At 37.5% G+C, this 18,837-nt stretch overlaps 1 protein-coding gene across 2 annotated transcripts in view; it reads right to left on the bottom strand.

The window, feature by feature from the left end:
* slc9a7 (solute carrier family 9 member 7) overlaps nucleotides 1–18,837 on the bottom strand; it is a 37,051-nt gene that overhangs the window by 7,814 nt on the left and 10,400 nt on the right. The window contains exons 4-14 of one of the 2 annotated variants that reach the window (XM_039689479.2): nucleotides 15,949–16,025; nucleotides 15,269–15,381; nucleotides 14,964–15,069; nucleotides 14,054–14,195; nucleotides 13,243–13,348; nucleotides 12,213–12,301; nucleotides 11,529–11,642; nucleotides 10,289–10,400; nucleotides 9,684–9,837; nucleotides 5,023–5,082; nucleotides 2,106–2,169 (exon numbers count right to left, since the gene is read on the bottom strand). In XM_039689479.2, coding sequence (XP_039545413.1) covers nucleotides 2,106–2,169; nucleotides 5,023–5,082; nucleotides 9,684–9,837; nucleotides 10,289–10,400; nucleotides 11,529–11,642; nucleotides 12,213–12,301; nucleotides 13,243–13,348; nucleotides 14,054–14,195; nucleotides 14,964–15,069; nucleotides 15,269–15,381; nucleotides 15,949–16,025 — 1,137 coding nt within the window. The remainder of the gene's footprint in view (nucleotides 1–2,105; nucleotides 2,170–5,022; nucleotides 5,083–9,683; nucleotides 9,838–10,288; nucleotides 10,401–11,528; nucleotides 11,643–12,212; nucleotides 12,302–13,242; nucleotides 13,349–14,053; nucleotides 14,196–14,963; nucleotides 15,070–15,268; nucleotides 15,382–15,948; nucleotides 16,026–18,837) is intronic. The other variant, XM_039689480.2, reaches the window with a different exon arrangement.

Below are 18,837 nucleotides of genomic sequence, written 5' to 3'. Positions count from 1 at the left end.
TTCTTGCATGTAATTAAGTTAAATTAAGTCCAATATTACAAACTGACTCCATCTACATTTAATTTGCTGTCATTAAACCAGTATATATATATATATATATATATATATATGATAAAGTCAACCGATGTGGACGGACAATAGAATACGGTACGGCACGGTATGCAATTTAATCATTTCACTACTGGCACTTTTATTTATGTCTATTTCTTTAAGTCTGATACTTAACCAGTTATCCAAACTAACAGTTCACTCCTAATTCATCAATTGACCCTGTAAATGTAGAGAAATCTTTATGTATGTTTATCTAAATTCACCTAATCTCTTGAGTTCAGCTTCATTGCACTTAAAGAGATTACAGCTTTGAAAAACAAGCTCAAAGTAACACTATACCACAACCTGCACTAAGCTTGTCGTATTCCTATAGTGTTAATACTATAGTGAGGACCACTGTTAATAAGATAAGATGTGTGACAGAAAGTGTACAGCAACAAAAGCAAAGTATGCATGCTCATTAGGGTTGTCACACACCCAGACATTAAATAGTTGATCCCAGTACAAATAAAGCTGCACAAGTTTCATGTCAAAGCAAAAACTAACTAATAAGCTCCAGAAGACACTACTTTGCTTAAAGTTTAATATTAATAAAAGGCATGCATGTAGGAATAAAGACAAAAATTAAAAGCAGTAAGTTCCTTTTTTAACACTGTTGTTTGAATAATTTTAGTACCTCATTTTTATTAACTCTGCGAGACTCCATGCACAGATCTTGATTTTGAAAAACCAGAGACTGGGTTTGAAACATTCTTAAGAATAAAATCCTTATTTATTATTTTCTTGCTTTCTATAGTTATATATTGTAGTCCTGAAAAAATAAAATAAATACATCCATAAAACCTCTTAAAGTACGTGTTTTCACACTTTTTTACATTGCAAAGGATACGGCGTTAAATGAATTTACTCGGCTGTTTCAAATATTAAGAATTATAGCACAAGTACAAGTTATGTAGAAAATGTTTTACTTCTATTACATTTTACTCTTTTAAATCTAGCATACTTGAAGCTCAACATACTTGTTTTAGATGTTTGTTTTGACAAAAGGAAAGAGAGAGACATAACCACTGACCATATCCTGCTTAGGCAATATATAGAAACTCACTTATGTCTGTTTAACAGCTTACTATCTGACAGTAAAGTTGAGAAATTATTTCTAGAGGGAAACAGGAAGGTTCTCTCCCCTGAGTTAATTGATTTTATTCTAATGATAAGCAGCCTGTAGTGAACATTCCTACAAACCCATTTTTGTCTTAAAGGGATAGTTAAAGATTCTCACATCTCATCTTTTATCTTCCACAGAGTAAAGAAAGTCATACATGTTTAGAATGACTTGAGGGTGAGAAAATGACAGAAAGAATGTGAGTTCTAACCAGTTACATTTACCATCCCACTATGTTTATCAACAAGTGTGAGGTCATCCGCAAGCACAAGCACTCTTCAAAGTGCATGTAAACTCTTTGACTACTGATACTTCAGAAAGGCTACTATTGCTTTCTTTAGTAACAGTACTTTTGGACATCCTCAGTATTCATATTACTAATGCGTGCAGTCTGCGTTATCGTCTAAATGAGTGTGTCGTTGTTCATTTGCAGAAACCAAGATGATTGGCTTCTACTGATCTGATTCATGTCTTTGTCCTATAACGGAACCAGTTTAAACCATGATGAACAGAGGAGAAATGTCATTAGTTTCCATGGTGTCGACTCCTAAATAGCTTTGCCATTCTAATTTGAGTAACAATACAGGATAAAAAAATCAACTTGTGTCTCTACATTGGTACATGAATTTGCACTTCTTAAAAGTTTCACATTTTCCAAAAGAAATGCAAGTGAGATTTGTCAGTGTGGGTTTGTGTGTGTGTGTGTTTTTTAAGGTGTTGCCAAGTTCTTCCTTCAATGTATATTTAAGTCTATGGAACTTAATACGATTGTTAATGTTTAAAAAGCAAATTCTTTCACAATTTAAAGAATCACTCATCATGTCCATTGCAAAAGTTTAATACTTAAAAGTAAAACTTAATGATGTTAAAAGCTTCTAAGCTTCAGACTTACTCCCTGAAGGACCTGGAAGCTGTCCCCACATTGCTGAAGATCCTGATCGGGGTCCACCCCAACTCTGCAAGAGACAGAAACTGAATGTCAGTCTATTTGCAACCCATAGTGCAAAATGCAGCCACATTTGTGCCATGACCTTTTAGCAAAGCCCACAACGAGCAGCGGCACAATGAAAAGAGGAAAGAGATGCAATGGACTCTAGCAGAGAGATATTGATCATGTTATGATCTTATTTCACACAACACGCCTTCAGCAGCAAGGCCAGGTTTACACTGGGAAGTAGTAACAGAACTGCTCTACAGACAATTCCACTCATTTGTTCTCTTCGGTTGGTTACGAGTTTTGAATATAATCTAATTAAAATAAAACTACCACTAAATAGCAAGTTAAAACAAAAAGGATGACCAAAATATCCGTACCACATCATTTACCATCTGATATTAGAAATATTTGTTTATCATTATCAATACACTCAATATTAAATTGTGCATGCTCATTTCACCCACTTTTATATTTAGATTACTTTGCCATCATACTAATTTAATAGCAATCTGAAAATACATATAACATTGTGATGCCTAAATACACTTATAATAAAATTATTTATTTTATTATCAAAATATTAAGAAAATACTATAATAGTATAGAAATATTACTAAAATAACACTGATTGATTGGTTATTGGCCGATTATTATTGGCTTATCGCTATCAGCCATAAACTTAATATCATTTAATATTGCATCCCTAAAACATCTGTATTAGCGGATGGTTCCTGGCCAGCCAGAATAAGCAGCAAACCTGACCAGACTTCTGTCTGTTGGGAGACCAAACTTGTGAGAACAGCCAGACATTGGCTTGACTGGCTGAAATACGAGGAGACCCCAGCAGACCTTTAGAGCTCAGAGGGTGAGATTCTGCTAAGATAAGTGACACACTAGGTGAACTTTCACTTTGGCCTTTGAGTACATTTCCTGATCTTTGATCCTATGGCTCATCTTTCATTCTCCCTCTCAATTAAAACAGTGGATATGAAGCGGCTACTGGCTTTTCAACCCCAAGGATCAACAGAGACTTCATTGTGATGTTAGACAGAGCTTGAGGGTTAGCAGATGCTCAGGCATTCTGAGCCTCTAGTGCCGCCCATGTGGACAAGCACCAATGAAAACAAAAAGAGCTGACGTATCGGTCTTTGCTCTCGCAAGTAATTAAACCTTTACTGAATGTCTTATCTTTTCACAGTCAAAGAAGATCATTTGTTTCTCAAAATGTGGGCGACATTCATTAAAATAGAGAAGGGAAAAAACAGTTAACATGCTTCTGCAAAAGTCGGTGACGCATATCTGCGACAAACTGGGTGTCTTAACAAGCTGCCGTTGTTTCTACCACGTCTGTTTTTTTCTACCTGTCTAAGTTGTTTTTCTTCCCTATGGTTTACAGAGTTGTCCAAACAGGACGTACAGCTCTGGACTGATTTGCTCACAAGCAAGTTGCTTTGGGGAAGGGTAAAAATGTATGTCAGAATAGGAAAAGAAAGAGACAAAACAAAATGGAATGCAAGGAAGTCAATGAATGTAAAATCTAAACATTAGGCTACTGTAATGGTGTAATGGCTAGGCCTGCGGCTGAAGGGTGGGCTATTACATTAAAGGGTCACAAGGAGGTTGAGGGAGAGTACAAAGTACATCCCCTAACCGCATTCTATGTTGTATGCACGTGCCTGTGCGGAAACATATCAGCACGGTGGATGCTTAACATATCCTTCCTGTAAGACGGTCAGAATAGCTCTCTCTGTCGGCCTGTGTGCGGTTGCAAATGTACTCAAGCCAAGGACAGCAGATTGTTTGATTCTAATGTAGGTATAAGCTTATTAATTTCAAGTGCCTAGTCTCGTTTCTTTTGATGCCCTGGTGTTACTCATCCAGTGTCGGGTCTTTGCCAGTGAGCTTTGTGTAAAGATCTCCTTCAGCACACCAATGTGAACACACATTCTTTCAAAGTGACTCCCACCAGTTTTAAAAACAGCCCTGGAAGAAATGCACTGGCACTTCATGGAGACTAAGCACTAAGAACAAACATTTGAGTGTGCTCAGGAGGTTAACTGCCTATACAAGCATACTGGGTAAAGAAGAAGATTATTACAGATTATAGAACTGATACCAGACAGTTTTCGACCGAAAGAGAAACACTACTGACGAAGCAAAAGAAAAACTATCTTGGCTCGTCTTGGTAATTTCTTGGTTAGTAAGATAACAAGATCTAAATATTCTAAGGTAAATAAATTCTGGGTAATTAGTAAAATAATAATTTATGAATATGAATCACAAAGCAAATGGTCCATTCTCTTGTTCCTTTAAGATTTTTACAAAATGTTTTATTAAGCTCTAGTTTGTTTTAACCATTTAAAACTCTTATTTCAGAATATGAATAATATGTAAGAATTATTCAATTTAGTCTGATGGAATTTAACTATTAATTGAAACGCGTAAATCTTGAAAAAGGCTTAAAATAATTTTGAGTGTAGGACTGGTTATTTCTCCATTTATCGTGCACTTTTATCTTTGAAGAACGTAGACAAACAGCAAGGCTATATGACATACTACATAAAAGATAATATCCGAACAAGCATAATAGGGGCACTTTAAGCACTTTGTCTTTTGATGCTTTCAGACAGGAATCTTCATTTCAGTGCATCACAATATACAACAAAACAGGATAGTAACAAAAAAAGCAGATTCAGCAGGGACACTGTGCAATAGAGTGTTAAGCAACCAAGACGTGAGTGTTTGATTAAAGCAGAAGCCCAGACATAACAGTATCAAACACCCACACAAAAGACCGCTTTTAGTGTGCAGTTTTCCAAGTGAGGTCAAAGGGTCACCACCACCTGTACAGGACTGCAAAGTCCCTCATCACCTGATGTAACTCCGCAGTCTACGCAGCCTCTCCTCCTCGGCAACAGAAGACTCTCCAACCCTGAGCACAAGACACAACTCTTGAGACCAGCCCTGAAACGTCAAACTGAGTAGACAGCTTCTACTCAGAAAAGTTAGATCAACTTCAAACTCTGGTATGCTTTTGGTTCCATGTGTTGCTAGTTTTGTTTCTTAGAACAAAAGGCATCACATGAAAAAGTTAAAAATGTTGAGGAAATTAACATTCCCAAAAGAGGGATATAATGGTTTAAGGCACACCGAGACAGAATAAATCAGATTATGTCGATCGCAATTCATTTCATTCAATTTAACAATTCATTTAATTCATTTAAACTCTTCTGCAAAACAGACATTTCCTTTCCAATACATAAAATGTGTTTGGTGCTTCACATTCCTTCTATGAATTGGCCCTCTGTGCTCTGAGCTCAATGTTTATAGAGTAAGTGGAACCTCTCTGGACTGTTCTAGAAAAGGGAGAACTGGTCAGCACAGAGGAAGAAAGTCTAAACCAATGCAGAAGATTTGGCTTCAATCTTGAGACACAGACAGCCTCCAACCACTGTCAGGCCATTTCAAAAGTGTTATAATACTGTATATAGGCTTTTCTCTAGCGTTTTAGTAATATACTATATATAAAACATTAAATAAAAATTCAATTAAATGTTAAATTAAATATAATTAAAATACAGCAAGTAATACAATAACAACTAGAATACCTTTATGAAAAACAGCATTTAATGTGAATGAGAAAGTGGACATGCTTTGCATTCTAATCTCTTTTTTTCCTTTCCCCAGCACTCAGACATCACATTGACAAATGCCTAAAAGTACACCATCGATTCCAGTTTCCACTTTAGTCTCAGGTGACCTGATCAGCAGTGGGAAAAAAAGAAAAGCAGTTGGCATCCCATCTGTTTCTTTGAGCTAAACCTGAGCATCTTCTCTAATTCTACTTCAGTACAGTAGCTTGGCAAAATTATTTCAACAAGTTATCTGATTGCTTATTTTAATTGCACATTGATTACCCTGTAGTTGCCCAAAGCAGGAGACAACCGCAGTTGAGTTAAGAATAGCCTGGAAAAATGTAGCGTGAGCTAGTCCAGGGGTCAATTGTAGTGCATTTGAGGAAATGGAAACCCTTTGGAGAAAAAGAGAGAATTAAATCCATCAAATTTAGCTAAAAAGTAGAACAAAAAAAGCCAGAGGTGGGATCCCTAAATGCTCAGGAAACACAGCAGAAAAAGTTAATACACTAATGCACCATCCATGAGACCAGAGGACTGTTAATCTTACTGTGCAGAGTTTAAAATAAGACAAACGCCAAACGTCTCCTTGATCTGCCGGTGTATTGTCTGATTATTGTCTTACACCCTTATATATATATTCCTAGCGTGTGTCCCACTCATTTGCCGGGTCTACTTCATCGGAATAATCCGCACACACATTGGATGTACATTGGATGCCCTTCCTGTCCTAAAGCAGCTGATTAAGCACTCACACACACACCTACGGCCAATTTGGCATATCCAATCCACCAAACCTGCATGTCTTTAGACTGTGTGGGGGAAACCGGAGCACCCGGACAAAAAAACACGTGGAAAACAAGCAAACTCCTGAATCAGCTGAGCCTCAAACCATAGACCTTGCTGTGAGGCGACAGTTGTCCAACACCCATTAAATTGCCAAAATGCATGAATCTAAAGTTGCTGTGCTGTAAAATCTAAATAAATATATGATACTTTATTTAGAGGGTCCATGCACACAGAGGCGAATGAAAGGCCCTTCAAAAAGAAACAGGAAATGAATCAATATCTGCAATCTGTTTGCATACAGTACATGTGCATTACTGCATTTGCATGCTGTAGTCCTTACCAAAAAAAACATGCCACGTTGATTCTTACTTTCTATGTGGCTGCTTATTGGCCAAAGTCCTTTCTTCAATGGAAGTATATGGAATTATTTTCACCCATTTTATCATACAAGGTAAAACTCGTAAATCCAATTGCAAGTTATAAATAAAAAATAAAAAGCCTCAAACATGTCCTAAGAATTGTGGGCCTTTAGGTTTATCTGTTCTACTCATTTTCCATGTACGCAAATCCTAGAGATGGTTGTGTGTTTCGAAAAACTCCAACAACCCTGCCACGTTCAAAGTCACCAAAATCACCTTTCTTCCTAACTTCAGCAGATCGTCTTGAGCTGCTGCCATGTGATTGGCTGATTAAATATTTGCATTAACGAGCAGTTGAAGAGGTGTACCAAATAAAGTGGCCAGTGTGTGCATCTTTAGTTAATTCAGCTTTGTTTAAATGACTGAAAACTATATTTAATAGTTAACAATACCAACACTGGTTCCAATGCAAGAAAAACAACCATTCAATATTCAAGCAACATGAGGGTAAATAATGACAGAATTTGAATATTAGGCTGAAATATCCAATTAAAAAAAAAATCCTACTATGAAAACTACCTCATGCATTTGACATCTGTTATAGTTATGGTTTCTAATTCACAGGACATGCAAAAATCTCTGAAACCACATCAGTGCATTATGATCATGATCCACGGGATGCAGTGCAAGCTAAACAAATAGGCCTCATTAAGAGTGTTACGTAGCAGCAGGAGACTCAAGACAATTACAGATATGAACAGTCTATTCTTACTCCTGTTCGGTCTTAATTCCATTACATTAACTCTCAAATGCGCAAAGCCATTTAGTTGGTGTTTGAAAAGAATTTAAACCCGTATCGCCCTGATTTGTTGCATTAAAGGACAAAAGCAAATCATTTACAGAAATACTCTTGTTAACACAACTTACATTCATCCATCCTACACATATCTGCGACTCAGTGAGTGAACAGCAGTTCTGCAGATAATAATGTGAGCTTATCAATCCCATTCTACATCAGCTGCCATCAGCACTGGTCCTCAATAATCCTCTTTATTCTGACAAACTAGCAGCACTTATTAAATACCAGTCAGCCCCTGCTGAGGACAGCCAGACAAATAACAGCTATTGGTGAACAAATCCAACCTCTTTCCCCATCTGCTTGGGCGCAGAACTCTGGTTTATTTTCACAAAACAAAACCAAAAAGGAAGGCAGCAAAGTTGACAAACACAGTGAGAAATAGCCGCAGTCTCAATGATGCCTGTTATACCCTCTATATCACACCCCAAAATTAACATGAGAGGAAGGAAAATCAAGGAAAGGAAGGAAAATCCCTCATTTGTGACCTCATCCCTCATGTGACCTCATTTGACAAAATCTGCTTGATTAATAAAATGAATAAACATGTTTGTGGTGAGCTTTTCTGCCATCTGCTGGACAGTATGCGCAAGTCTTTTCTCAATGTTTTCCAAGCCTATCCACCGTACTACTTGAAACCGCAGATTACATTGTCCCAAGGCTATGTTTACCAACAAATGTTTACAAAGAACAGATGACAACGTAGTCAAAACGATCCCCATTCACACGGATCTACGAAAATGACTAAAAGGCTGCATTATGCATGCCAGGCCAGTAGTTTGCAATATCACTTTGTCAATAAACACCTCACGAACATGTAATTTGCATGCGTGAACATGAAACAAAAATGCGCATGACGTCACAGCTTTTCACAAATTCAGGTTTTTGTAGTTTACATGGAAACGATAAAGGTATAGTTTTCAAAACCTTGCACTTTGGAACCCGTTGTCATGTAAATGAACGGCTAAAACTCATAAAAAGTTTTTCCGTTTTCTGCTGAAAACAGCCCCTGTGCATTTAAAACTGGACACCTGGCTGTTAAATGTGATTTCTAGCTGTTTCTAAGGTATTGTTAGTACATGTCTATGTGGTAGCTTACTGGTCAAGGTCAAAATAGCTCACCCAAAGTCTACATGATGCTCTAGAGCTTTCCCATCCTATTTGTAAACACTGAAAAAAAATCCCTAAAATGATAAAACTTCCAAGCATGAAAAATGCTCCTGAATCCATCTCACTCTAAACAAAAGGGTCAAATCATGCAATGATTAAAGGGATAGTTCACCCCAAAATGAAAATTCTGTCAGTAATTACTCACCCTCATGTTGTTCAAACCCTGTAAGACTTTCGTTCATCTTCAAAACTCAAATTAAGATATTTTTTATTAAATCTGAGAGCTGGATCACTCCTCCAAAGGCTTCCAAGGTATCGAAACTGGCGGGCCCAGAAAAGTTAAAGACATCATTCAAATAGTCCAAGTGACTACAGTGTCTCTATCTATACATTCATCAAGCGACGAGAATACTTTTTGTGTGCAAAAAACAAACAAAAATACTGACTTTATTCAACTTTTCATTTCCTTCTCTGTGGGCCTTGAGATTTCACATAGTGTAACTTTTGTTTGTTTGTTTGTTTTTTTGCGCACAAAACGTATTCTCATCGCTTAATAAAATTAAAGATTGAGCCACTGTAGTCACTTGGACTATTGTCTTTAACTTTTCTGGGCCATCAAGTTTCAATCCCTTTAGAAGCCTATGGAGAAGTGATCCAGCTCTCAGATTTAATAAAAAATATCTTAATTTGTGTCTTATGAGGTTGGAACTACATGAGAGCGAGTAATTACAGACAGAATTTCCATTTTGGTGTGAACTAACCCTTAGCTCTCGTGAACTCTGACCTGATGTGTAGCCAGGACAGCATTGGCGTGGTGCCTCCTCCAAACACCCAAACTGTGAAGAACACAATGAGCAGGGTCGTGGTGAACATCATCTGTCGTGCGTATGTGGCTGTGTCGCGGATCGCCAGAGCGAATGCCATTGCCCCACGTAGCCCTACAGCGTAGAAACACACAGCAGTCACAATAGATTTTTTCGTAAGAATGACAGTGCTGCTACAAATGGAATGTTAGTGAACTTAAACGGACAGAAAGAGCCATCACATTCGATCAGATGTTTTATGGGTACTGCACTTTGCTGCCCTTTTAGCTGGGTGGTGTCGCTGATCTGTAGGGAGCTGTTCCATATCAAGAGCCGTTATTAGAGTTGTTCTGATTCTGATGGCTCATTTCTCTCTTAATTTAGATCTCGATAACCTTCAGCAGGGTGCTGAAACCTACCGAGAATTCACATCAAAGAGCCTGACACTAAAGGACACTAGAACACTGATTCCATTGATTTATATTCTACTTAGTTTTATTAATTCAAAATAGTTGTCTTATCTTCAATGTTATCCAAGCATCAGAGTAGACTCTAGAGGAAGTAAGCCATGTGTGGGTCACCATACCGGCAAACATCATCATGTGCTGAAAGTTTCCACGGATTTTGTGTCTTCGGCCTAGGTTAATCAGGAAAGACAGGGGGTAGATGTTCAAGGCTCGGCCAATAAAGATGGCTATCTGGTAGTCCAAATGTTAAGGAAATGTCTTCCCACACAAATCCAATTTTAAAGGAAATTTATACATATATTACCATCCAAAAGTAATAAATTAATACTTTTATTTAGCAAGCATACATTAAAAAAAAAAACTACATTGTTACAAAAGTTATTGTCAAAAAAATGCTGGTCTTTTGAACTTTCTATTCATCTAAGAATCCTGAAAAAAATGGGGTTTTTGTGTGTGTGTGTGTGTGTGTGTGTGTGTCAAATAAAAGTAGCATTGGTGAACATAAGAGACTTATCCAGAAATATTAAAACGTCAAGCTCTTTAACTGAATAGTAGATTGTTGGTTATTTTTTAAAACAAAGATAATGCTGAAGATCAATTATGTAACCTGCCATGTTGTCCAGATTCAAGAGTAGATTAGAATCTGTTTTTTTTTTCCCCTTCAATTTAAAAAACAAGTTTAATTGTTTAATTTATACAAACCAGTTTTGTGGTGCTTTGTCCTTTTGGAGCTTGCCAACAATGATGACATTATTACACAGAGATTTCTAAAATAATAGTAAAGTAATAAACAGAGCAATTCCATATAGGGTCCCCAAACCATCGGTGCTCGGGCCCTAACTAACTATTTCTTTAAAACCTGTTGAAGCCACATTTGTTATTTTTACTCCTCCCAAAATGGTAAAAAATAAACACGAGAGCATTTTAAACCAGCTCCAGGTAGTCAGATATGACAGAGCTACTTTAACACTCATGCCACATATATGGCCCGCCACACAGAAGTAGTTGAGTACCCCTTCAGCAACTTGAAGAAGAGCAAACTGCCATGTTTGTTGCATGATCTTCTTCATTAACAGTAGTGAGACTAAATGATCTTACCAGTGCTGATGCCGCTCTCTCTCCTAATACGGTCTTTGAACTTGAAAAAAGCTGACGATAAATAAAATGCAGCTCATATCGGCCTCTTTCGTTGATGTGAACTCCTAATTTGCATATAGCAAATAGAGATCGAATTTATATTCGTTTTGTGGAGACACATTTATGTGGCCAAGTGTAAATGCAACAGTTTTAACAAATCAGATAGCTAGCTGATCAGCAAAAACACATGACGTGACCAGGTGTAAACAGCCCAAAGGATACAAAGGCTCCAACAATGAAAATGGGGCTGAAGACGTGATTCTGGAAGGTGAAGAGTGCCAAGCCCATGTATGAGAAGATGAAGTTCTCTGCCAGGAAGTGCAGCACCTCAAACAACTGCAAAGGCAAAAACACACACACACACACACACACACCCCACACATGAAGTCATCACAGTTGTTCATTGAAATGGCACATTTTTTAAATCAGGTCCTAACTGAACTAGAATTGCATGCTCCTCCTCTCTATACTCTACAATGGCTTTTATAACATAAATTAGCTATAAAGCTGATGCCGATATCTTCCATTTTTGTGACTCTAGTCTATAACTTCTTCCCACAGACTGGAGCTTTGATAAAAGGAAGTCTGTCCCCTGGAGAGAAATCCAGTACCATAGGAGTGTCGTAATTACTGCACCCTTCATTACATTGCACCGCTCTGATGACACCACGGGGGTGCTGGCTTTTCATTTAGCACTGTCCCTCGACTTACCGCCCACCTTGTATATCAAAGCATCTTTTGAAGTAGAACACGCAGGGCTCCCAATCCCATCCTTTCTTCTTTCCTACATACCCTTTTTTTTGCCACAGTTCATATCACTTTGGTTTTATACCAGCTGATCTGACAGCAGAAAACCAGAATCCAATGTTCATGTATTTTCCCTTGACTACAGCAAAAATATTTCACCTGTTTAGTACGTTTGGTCGACTCCTCGGAGAGATTGTTGTAGGTATAGTGAGCCTGTGTGATTCCACAAAACAGCACAGAGACAACACCTGGAAAAAAAATCAGCATATGAAGCTTTTTGGTTCCAAGTGAAGGATGGGATGCATTTCAATCCAGGCTGGAGGTGGCCAAAAAAACAATCAAATGACTGCACACATTTACACATCAGGGAGGTTAAAGTTACACTAACAATATTAGCCTCCCAGATACAGCAACACAGATTTATTTCACTTGTCTGTGTGTTTTGTTTGTTTTGTTTTTTAGATTTATTTTTGCCGTTTTTGACAGTAGATCTGGAGAGAGAGGAGGTGGGATCGTGAAAGGACCACAAGCCGGGACTAAAAGCGCAACTGTGTCAAATAATGTCAAATATTTTCATGCTAATAAAGCACATTAAAATTTAAAGTCCCCCTGTAGTCAATAAATGTATCCCTTAAAACTCATCTTTGATCAAATTACAATTATACTAAATTACATATTTAAACCTTTCCTTCAAAAAGAAAGTCTTCTTGCCTTAAAATGGCTTGAATGTAACTCTACACTCTTGCCTCATGTAGTATACATGGTTCAATGAATATGCAAATTGGCCCCACATCCAATCAGTCGCACCAGCTCAGAGATCCACTCGTTGACGATCACACATTGACGTGATTGGTTACAAGGTAGTTTGTGACTGCGATTCTGAGACTGTCTTTGGTTCACTGCAATTTTAAGGAGAAAATGCTCTGCAATGGTGTTGACTTGTGAATTTGTACATGGTTTGTCTTAACACATGTTAAAAACATTACATAGACATTTAAATAACATTAAAAGCATGATTTACACTACTGGGGGTGGACTTGAACAAATGATCTTTTAAAAAACAGATTATGACACTCTTATTCCAGTAGATGTTTAACAACAGTAAACATTAATTTTGGGGTTGCATATATAATATAGTTTGATGAGTTACCTAGCTATGCTTTCATTACCCACACACATTAACACCCACCTGTGAATCCACATGCTTCAGCCAGGAGAAAAGTACTCCAAGACATGAGGAAGAACAGAGCCGTCTCCAGTAGAGGGAAACAGTGCAGCTTGGTGAATTTAGTCACGTGGGTAAAGTTAAGAATTTTAACCACATATCTTATTAGCTAATCAGTGCAAAAAAGAGCGTATAATCAGAATAAATAAAAAGTTTAGGGTGTTTGATGTTTTTGAAATAAAAGTATCTTATGCTCATCAAGGCTGCATTTATTTGATCAAAAACATACGGAAAAACTAATATTGTGAAGTATTATTACATATTAAAATCACAAATTACGCGCATTTTAAAATGTAAATTAATCCTGTGATTGCAAACTTGTATATTTAGCAGCCATTACTCCAGTCTTCAGTGTCACATGATCCTTCAGAAATCATTCTAATATGCTGATTTGGTGCTCAAGAAAAAATTCTTATCATCATCAATGTTGAAAATAGTTTTGCGGCTTAATATTTTCATGGAAACAGTGATAAGGTTTTTTTTAACATTTTGTAACATTTTGAGTAACATTTTGAATGTCTTAACAGTCACTTTTGATCAATTTAATGCATTCTAGCTGTTTTTTTTTAATTTACTGACCCCAAAATTTTGAACGATGTGTATTCAAACTGCATTTAGCAATCCTTTTTAGAGGATACTACAACGGTGTTTCTAACTTTGCAAATTAATAAAATAATAAACATCACAATGCAGTCAAAGGGCATGAATGTAACTTATTTGCATAAGCCTAGATATATTTAGAAATACAATTTCATGACAACATGCAAAAGGATATGAGGGCAGTGACTACTCCAGTGACTGCACCCATGGCAAAAGAGCCACTGAAGATGCCCAAGAAGACGCCCACCGATTTGAAGAAGGCAGAGGCATCAAATGTGTGTGTGTTGGCTCCTGCAGGCTGATACGCCACAATTGACCTTCATAGCAAAAACAAAACAATGCAAATTAACTGACTGTGCTAATCAATGACCGATGCAGCCAATGAAAAAATAAATTTTTAGGATTACATTATATCTTGATGTATTTCATGTTTTTTGGTTTTCTGTAGAACCTGTGCCTAAGGATATATTTGATATAGGTTAGTTTGAACTACATTTCCCATGTTCCCTATCCCTGTAGCCTTAGCCATGTCAACACAGGTGTCTGGCATTATGCAATCAGGAAAGGTGATTGAAAAGAGCCTTTTTGTATGGCCATATTCACTTTGTATGCCTGAAGAAGGTTGCAAGACCGAAAGCTTGCTTATAAATTGAAAGTTTTTGAGTGTGCGTCTGCTATATTTTTACTTTTTTTCAGGATTACATTATATAAAATCATTCTCTGACCTGACCTGAAACATTATATGAACCCAATGTCATTTTATTTAAAAAACAAAATGTATTTTATATGCATGTCATTTTTTCCAGGTCGAAATGCAACAGTATTGTTGTGATATTCTGACTAAAGGGTCAAATAAGGTGCTTTATCTCTAGCTCATTGTGTCCAAAAGAGGGAGCCAGAGCACCATCCTGAAATACCACTAAAGTTTCAGCATCATCAGTTTTTACTATTCAACACTACAGTGAAAAATGTCCCTAGCATAATGGCAGCCTGGAAAGTCCCGCTGACAAAACACGTGATTTTACCCCTATTTTGTAGCAACAGAAAGGGAACAAGAAAGTGATACTGTTTGAAGGGGGACTTACGAAGAAAGGACTATGGAGACTGCGTCGTTCATAACACTCTCTCCAAACAGCAGTGCATAGAGATCACCATCAGCATGAAGCTCATTAAAGATCGCAAGCACTGTGACTAAAACCACAAAAATCAGCAACATTAAGTATAAAAATCCTGAAATGGCTCCACTTACAGGTCAGTAAGATAAAAAAACAAATGTTAGCAGCTCTTTTAAGAAAAGCTCAATTTCAACATTTAACAACAGCAAGTTTATACTAAATAGAAAATAGAACAAAGAGACAATTAAAATGGACAAAGAGAGAGATGACATTACCTGGATCTGTGGCAGATATAATGGCACCGAAGAAGAGGCAGTCCGTGTAGTAGAACTTGTCAGTCAGTTGACCCAAGACTTGCATCAGTTTCACCACACCATACATGAGGTTTCTTTCAAATAAATAAACAAAGAATGTTTAGAATAGCACCTTGCGATACTAACCATTTCATTTCAACAGAATGGAAATGTTCTATATGCATGAAATACACAGATATCCAACAACACATTATTTAAACTATATTTTGAACACCTTTTTTGACACGGACATTTAACACTGAGAAAAGCTGGACAAAATGTGTATTCAAGCTATTAAGTGTAAAGATGGAGACCGAATGGCAGCAAATGAAGAAATGCTTCTGATAGTGACTGATTACTGCCGCCACAAATTCCATTACATGCCTGAACCTGGTTTATTGGTTAGCACACAAACCTTTAAGAGTTTATGATGAAATGTATATGAACCTATAAAAGAAAGTGTTATGTTTAACACATTATCAAGTTCTGTATTTTTTTAACTTCACTTAAATCGAACTTTTGTAACAAGTCATCAAAAGTAGACAACAGTTCACTCATAAGTATAGTTCTGTTAGTATAGTGCTCCCACTGTCTGTCTGTAAACATAATTCCATGGTCAGTAGGAATACTATGAACCTTCTTGACAAACCTTCGTGACTTACCCAATGACAAAACAGGAAATGGCAGTACCTAGGAAAGCATAGGTTATAATGGAGCCTAGGTTTCTGAAGAAGTGTCTCTGGAGGAACAAAGAAGAGCATGTCAAGCCCAGAAAAATGGGGTGAAAAATATCCTTGCCCTGTTCAACCTATGTACTATGTAATATAATAAATACCATATTATATATCACCAAGGCTGCATTTATTTGATGACAATACATTAAAATCAGCAATAGTTTAATTTATACAGTTTAATATAACCGTTTTCCATTTTAATTTTTTTTTAAAATACATTTCCTTGCTGATGGCCAATACTCCAGTCTTCATTGTCACATGATACTCATTTGGTGCTCAAGAAATATTTCTTATCAATGTTGAAAAAAACTAACAATTTTTTATTATTATTATTGATAAATATTGAGAAAGTTCTAAAGAACAACATTAATATAAAATAGAAATCCTTTTCAAAAATGTTTACAGTCAATCCTGTAGCACTTTATTTTAAAGTCCTGTTCCCCATGTAAAAATAATATGTACTTATTATAGCAAATACAACTTGGTTATAACTAGTTATTAACCCTGAACCAATCCCTAAACCTAATCGTAATCCGTGTAGTTACCTAATATTACCAGTATTTTATTGGGCAAGTACACATACTGTAAAATAAAGTGTAACCGACCATCACGTCTGATCATTAAAATTGGTCTTGAACGACAAAACAAACAGGTCTTATAAATCTTCTATTTTTATTTACAGAGCAGATTTTTTTTCCTGTGTGAGTATCAGTCACAAGATGCTGAGTCACTGTTGCTACAGAGCGCAGCAACTACAAGCTAATTTGATGATAAACCTCTCTCTTTCCCTGTTAAAAGGGCTGCACTGCTGGACCGACTGCGGTCTTTCTGTGACTGTGTAGGGAGTAGATGGCAACTGATAACAATCAATGAGATGCAAATACAGATAAACCAGTCTGTTTACAATGAAACCATGTTACCACCCAAACTAAATTGCAGTCTAACTAATTAAAACAAGCAGCTAGGGAGATCAAATATGAAATCATTCATGAAAAAATCTATAGCAGCTCTTGACAGGAAAAGAAACCATTTTATAGCGAGAGAGTAAATCAGTACTGTGAGCTGAATGAAACTAAAGGTAAAGAAGAGGATCAGAGAACAAACACTTTTACAGAGTAAATGCTCTTAAATCTAATGCAAGCCCATCAGTTACTTATTATAGGGATAATTCAGTACAAAAAAAAATCTATTATTTACAAGTCTGTATGACTATCATTCTTTTGCGATTGCGAAACACAAAAGAAGTACTTCCAAAGTCCCCGGTTTGGAACATTATGAGGGGGAAGTTTTTTGGGTTTTTTTGGATCAAGTGTCCCTTTAAGGCCTGTTCACACCAAAAGAAATGCTCAAAGCGAATATTTGGACTGCTAAACATTTCATTTACTGGCTAAGTTCATACAATCTCTGGGCTGCTTGTTTCCTCCATTCTGTAAAGCTCATAAAAAAAAAAAGTCCAGTGTTTTACAAAGGGAGGAAACAATGTAGCCTTGTGCTTCTGTCTCAAACACACACTCTCACTTCCTCTGGGCCTCTCTGCTCACTCAGCATTAAATAGAATCGTCACAATATTGCTGGTATATGACTTGAAAAAACAGAGAAACATGCTTGTTGAAGTTTATTGATCTCCATTGTGATATTCTGCTCAACTTAATAATAATAATAATAATAACTTTAATTTATATAGCGCCTTTCAAAGTACCCAAGGACGCTTAACAAAGGACATGAAATGGGAAGGGGGGAGTTAAGGAGGAGGCACGGGGCCGAGGCAGCTAGAGCCCAAAGGCCTCAGTGAAGAGGTGTGTTTTGAGTTGATTTTTGAATGTTGAGAGTGATGAGGCAGAGCGGATCTCGTGGGGAAGTTTGTTCCAGAGTGACGGAGCACCAACGCAGAAAGCTCTATCACCAAATGTCTTAAGCCTGGACTTAGGGACAACAAGCAAGTTCTTGTCAGAAGAACGCAGGGACCGTGACGGAGTGTAGGAATGGAGAAGATCAATAATGTACTGGGGTGCAAGTCCATGTAGGGACTTGTATGTCAGGAGGAGGATTTTATATTTGATGCGGGACTTTACTGGCAGCCAATGTAGCTTCGTAAGGATAGGAGTAATGTGAAGACCAAGTTTTGTGCGTGTGAGCATCCTAGCCGCAGAATTCTGCACATACTGAAGTCTATCAGTGGCTTTGCTGGGTAGACCGAGCAGGATACCATTACAGTAGTCAAGTCTAGAGGTGATGAATGAGTGGATGAGGGCCTCAGCTACAGAATTGGTGAGGCACTGTCGGAGTCTGGAGATGTTCTTGAGATGGTAGAAAGCAATTTTAGTGACGTTTTTGATGTGTTGTTGGAAGGAGAGAGTGGAGTCCATGATGACGCCCAGGTTGCGTACTTGAGGAGATGCAGAGATTGAACAGCCATCCACATCCAATGTGAAGTCATCAACTTTTTTAAGAAGTGACAGCGGGGCGAACACCATGAGTTCTGTTTTGTCTTTGTTCAGTTTGAGGAGGTTATTGTCCAGCCAGTGCTTTATGTCCTTCAGGCAGTTAGTAAGTGGCACTGGTGGAAGCGAAGTAGAAGGCTTAGTGCTGATGTAGAGCTGAGTGTCGTCAGCATAGCAGTGGAAGTGTAATCCATGCTTTCGGACGATCATCCCAAGTGGCAGCATGTAAATATTAAATAGCAGTGGGCCTAGGACCGATCCTTGTGGCACGCCATGCAGGACCGGCGCCAGATTAGAGCAGATCCCCTTGAGGGTGACGTATTGTTGCCTGTCAGTGAGATAGGATTTAAACCAGGAATACACTGTACCAGTAAGG

Source organism: Pimephales promelas, chromosome 8, assembly GCF_988280905.1.
Source record: "Pimephales promelas chromosome 8, fPimPro1.hap1.1, whole genome shotgun sequence".
In the NCBI taxonomy this organism is placed as follows: domain Eukaryota; kingdom Metazoa; phylum Chordata; class Actinopteri; order Cypriniformes; family Leuciscidae; genus Pimephales; species Pimephales promelas.
Note: the sequence above shows the minus strand (reverse complement) of the source record. Positions and strands in the feature narration are given on the sequence as shown.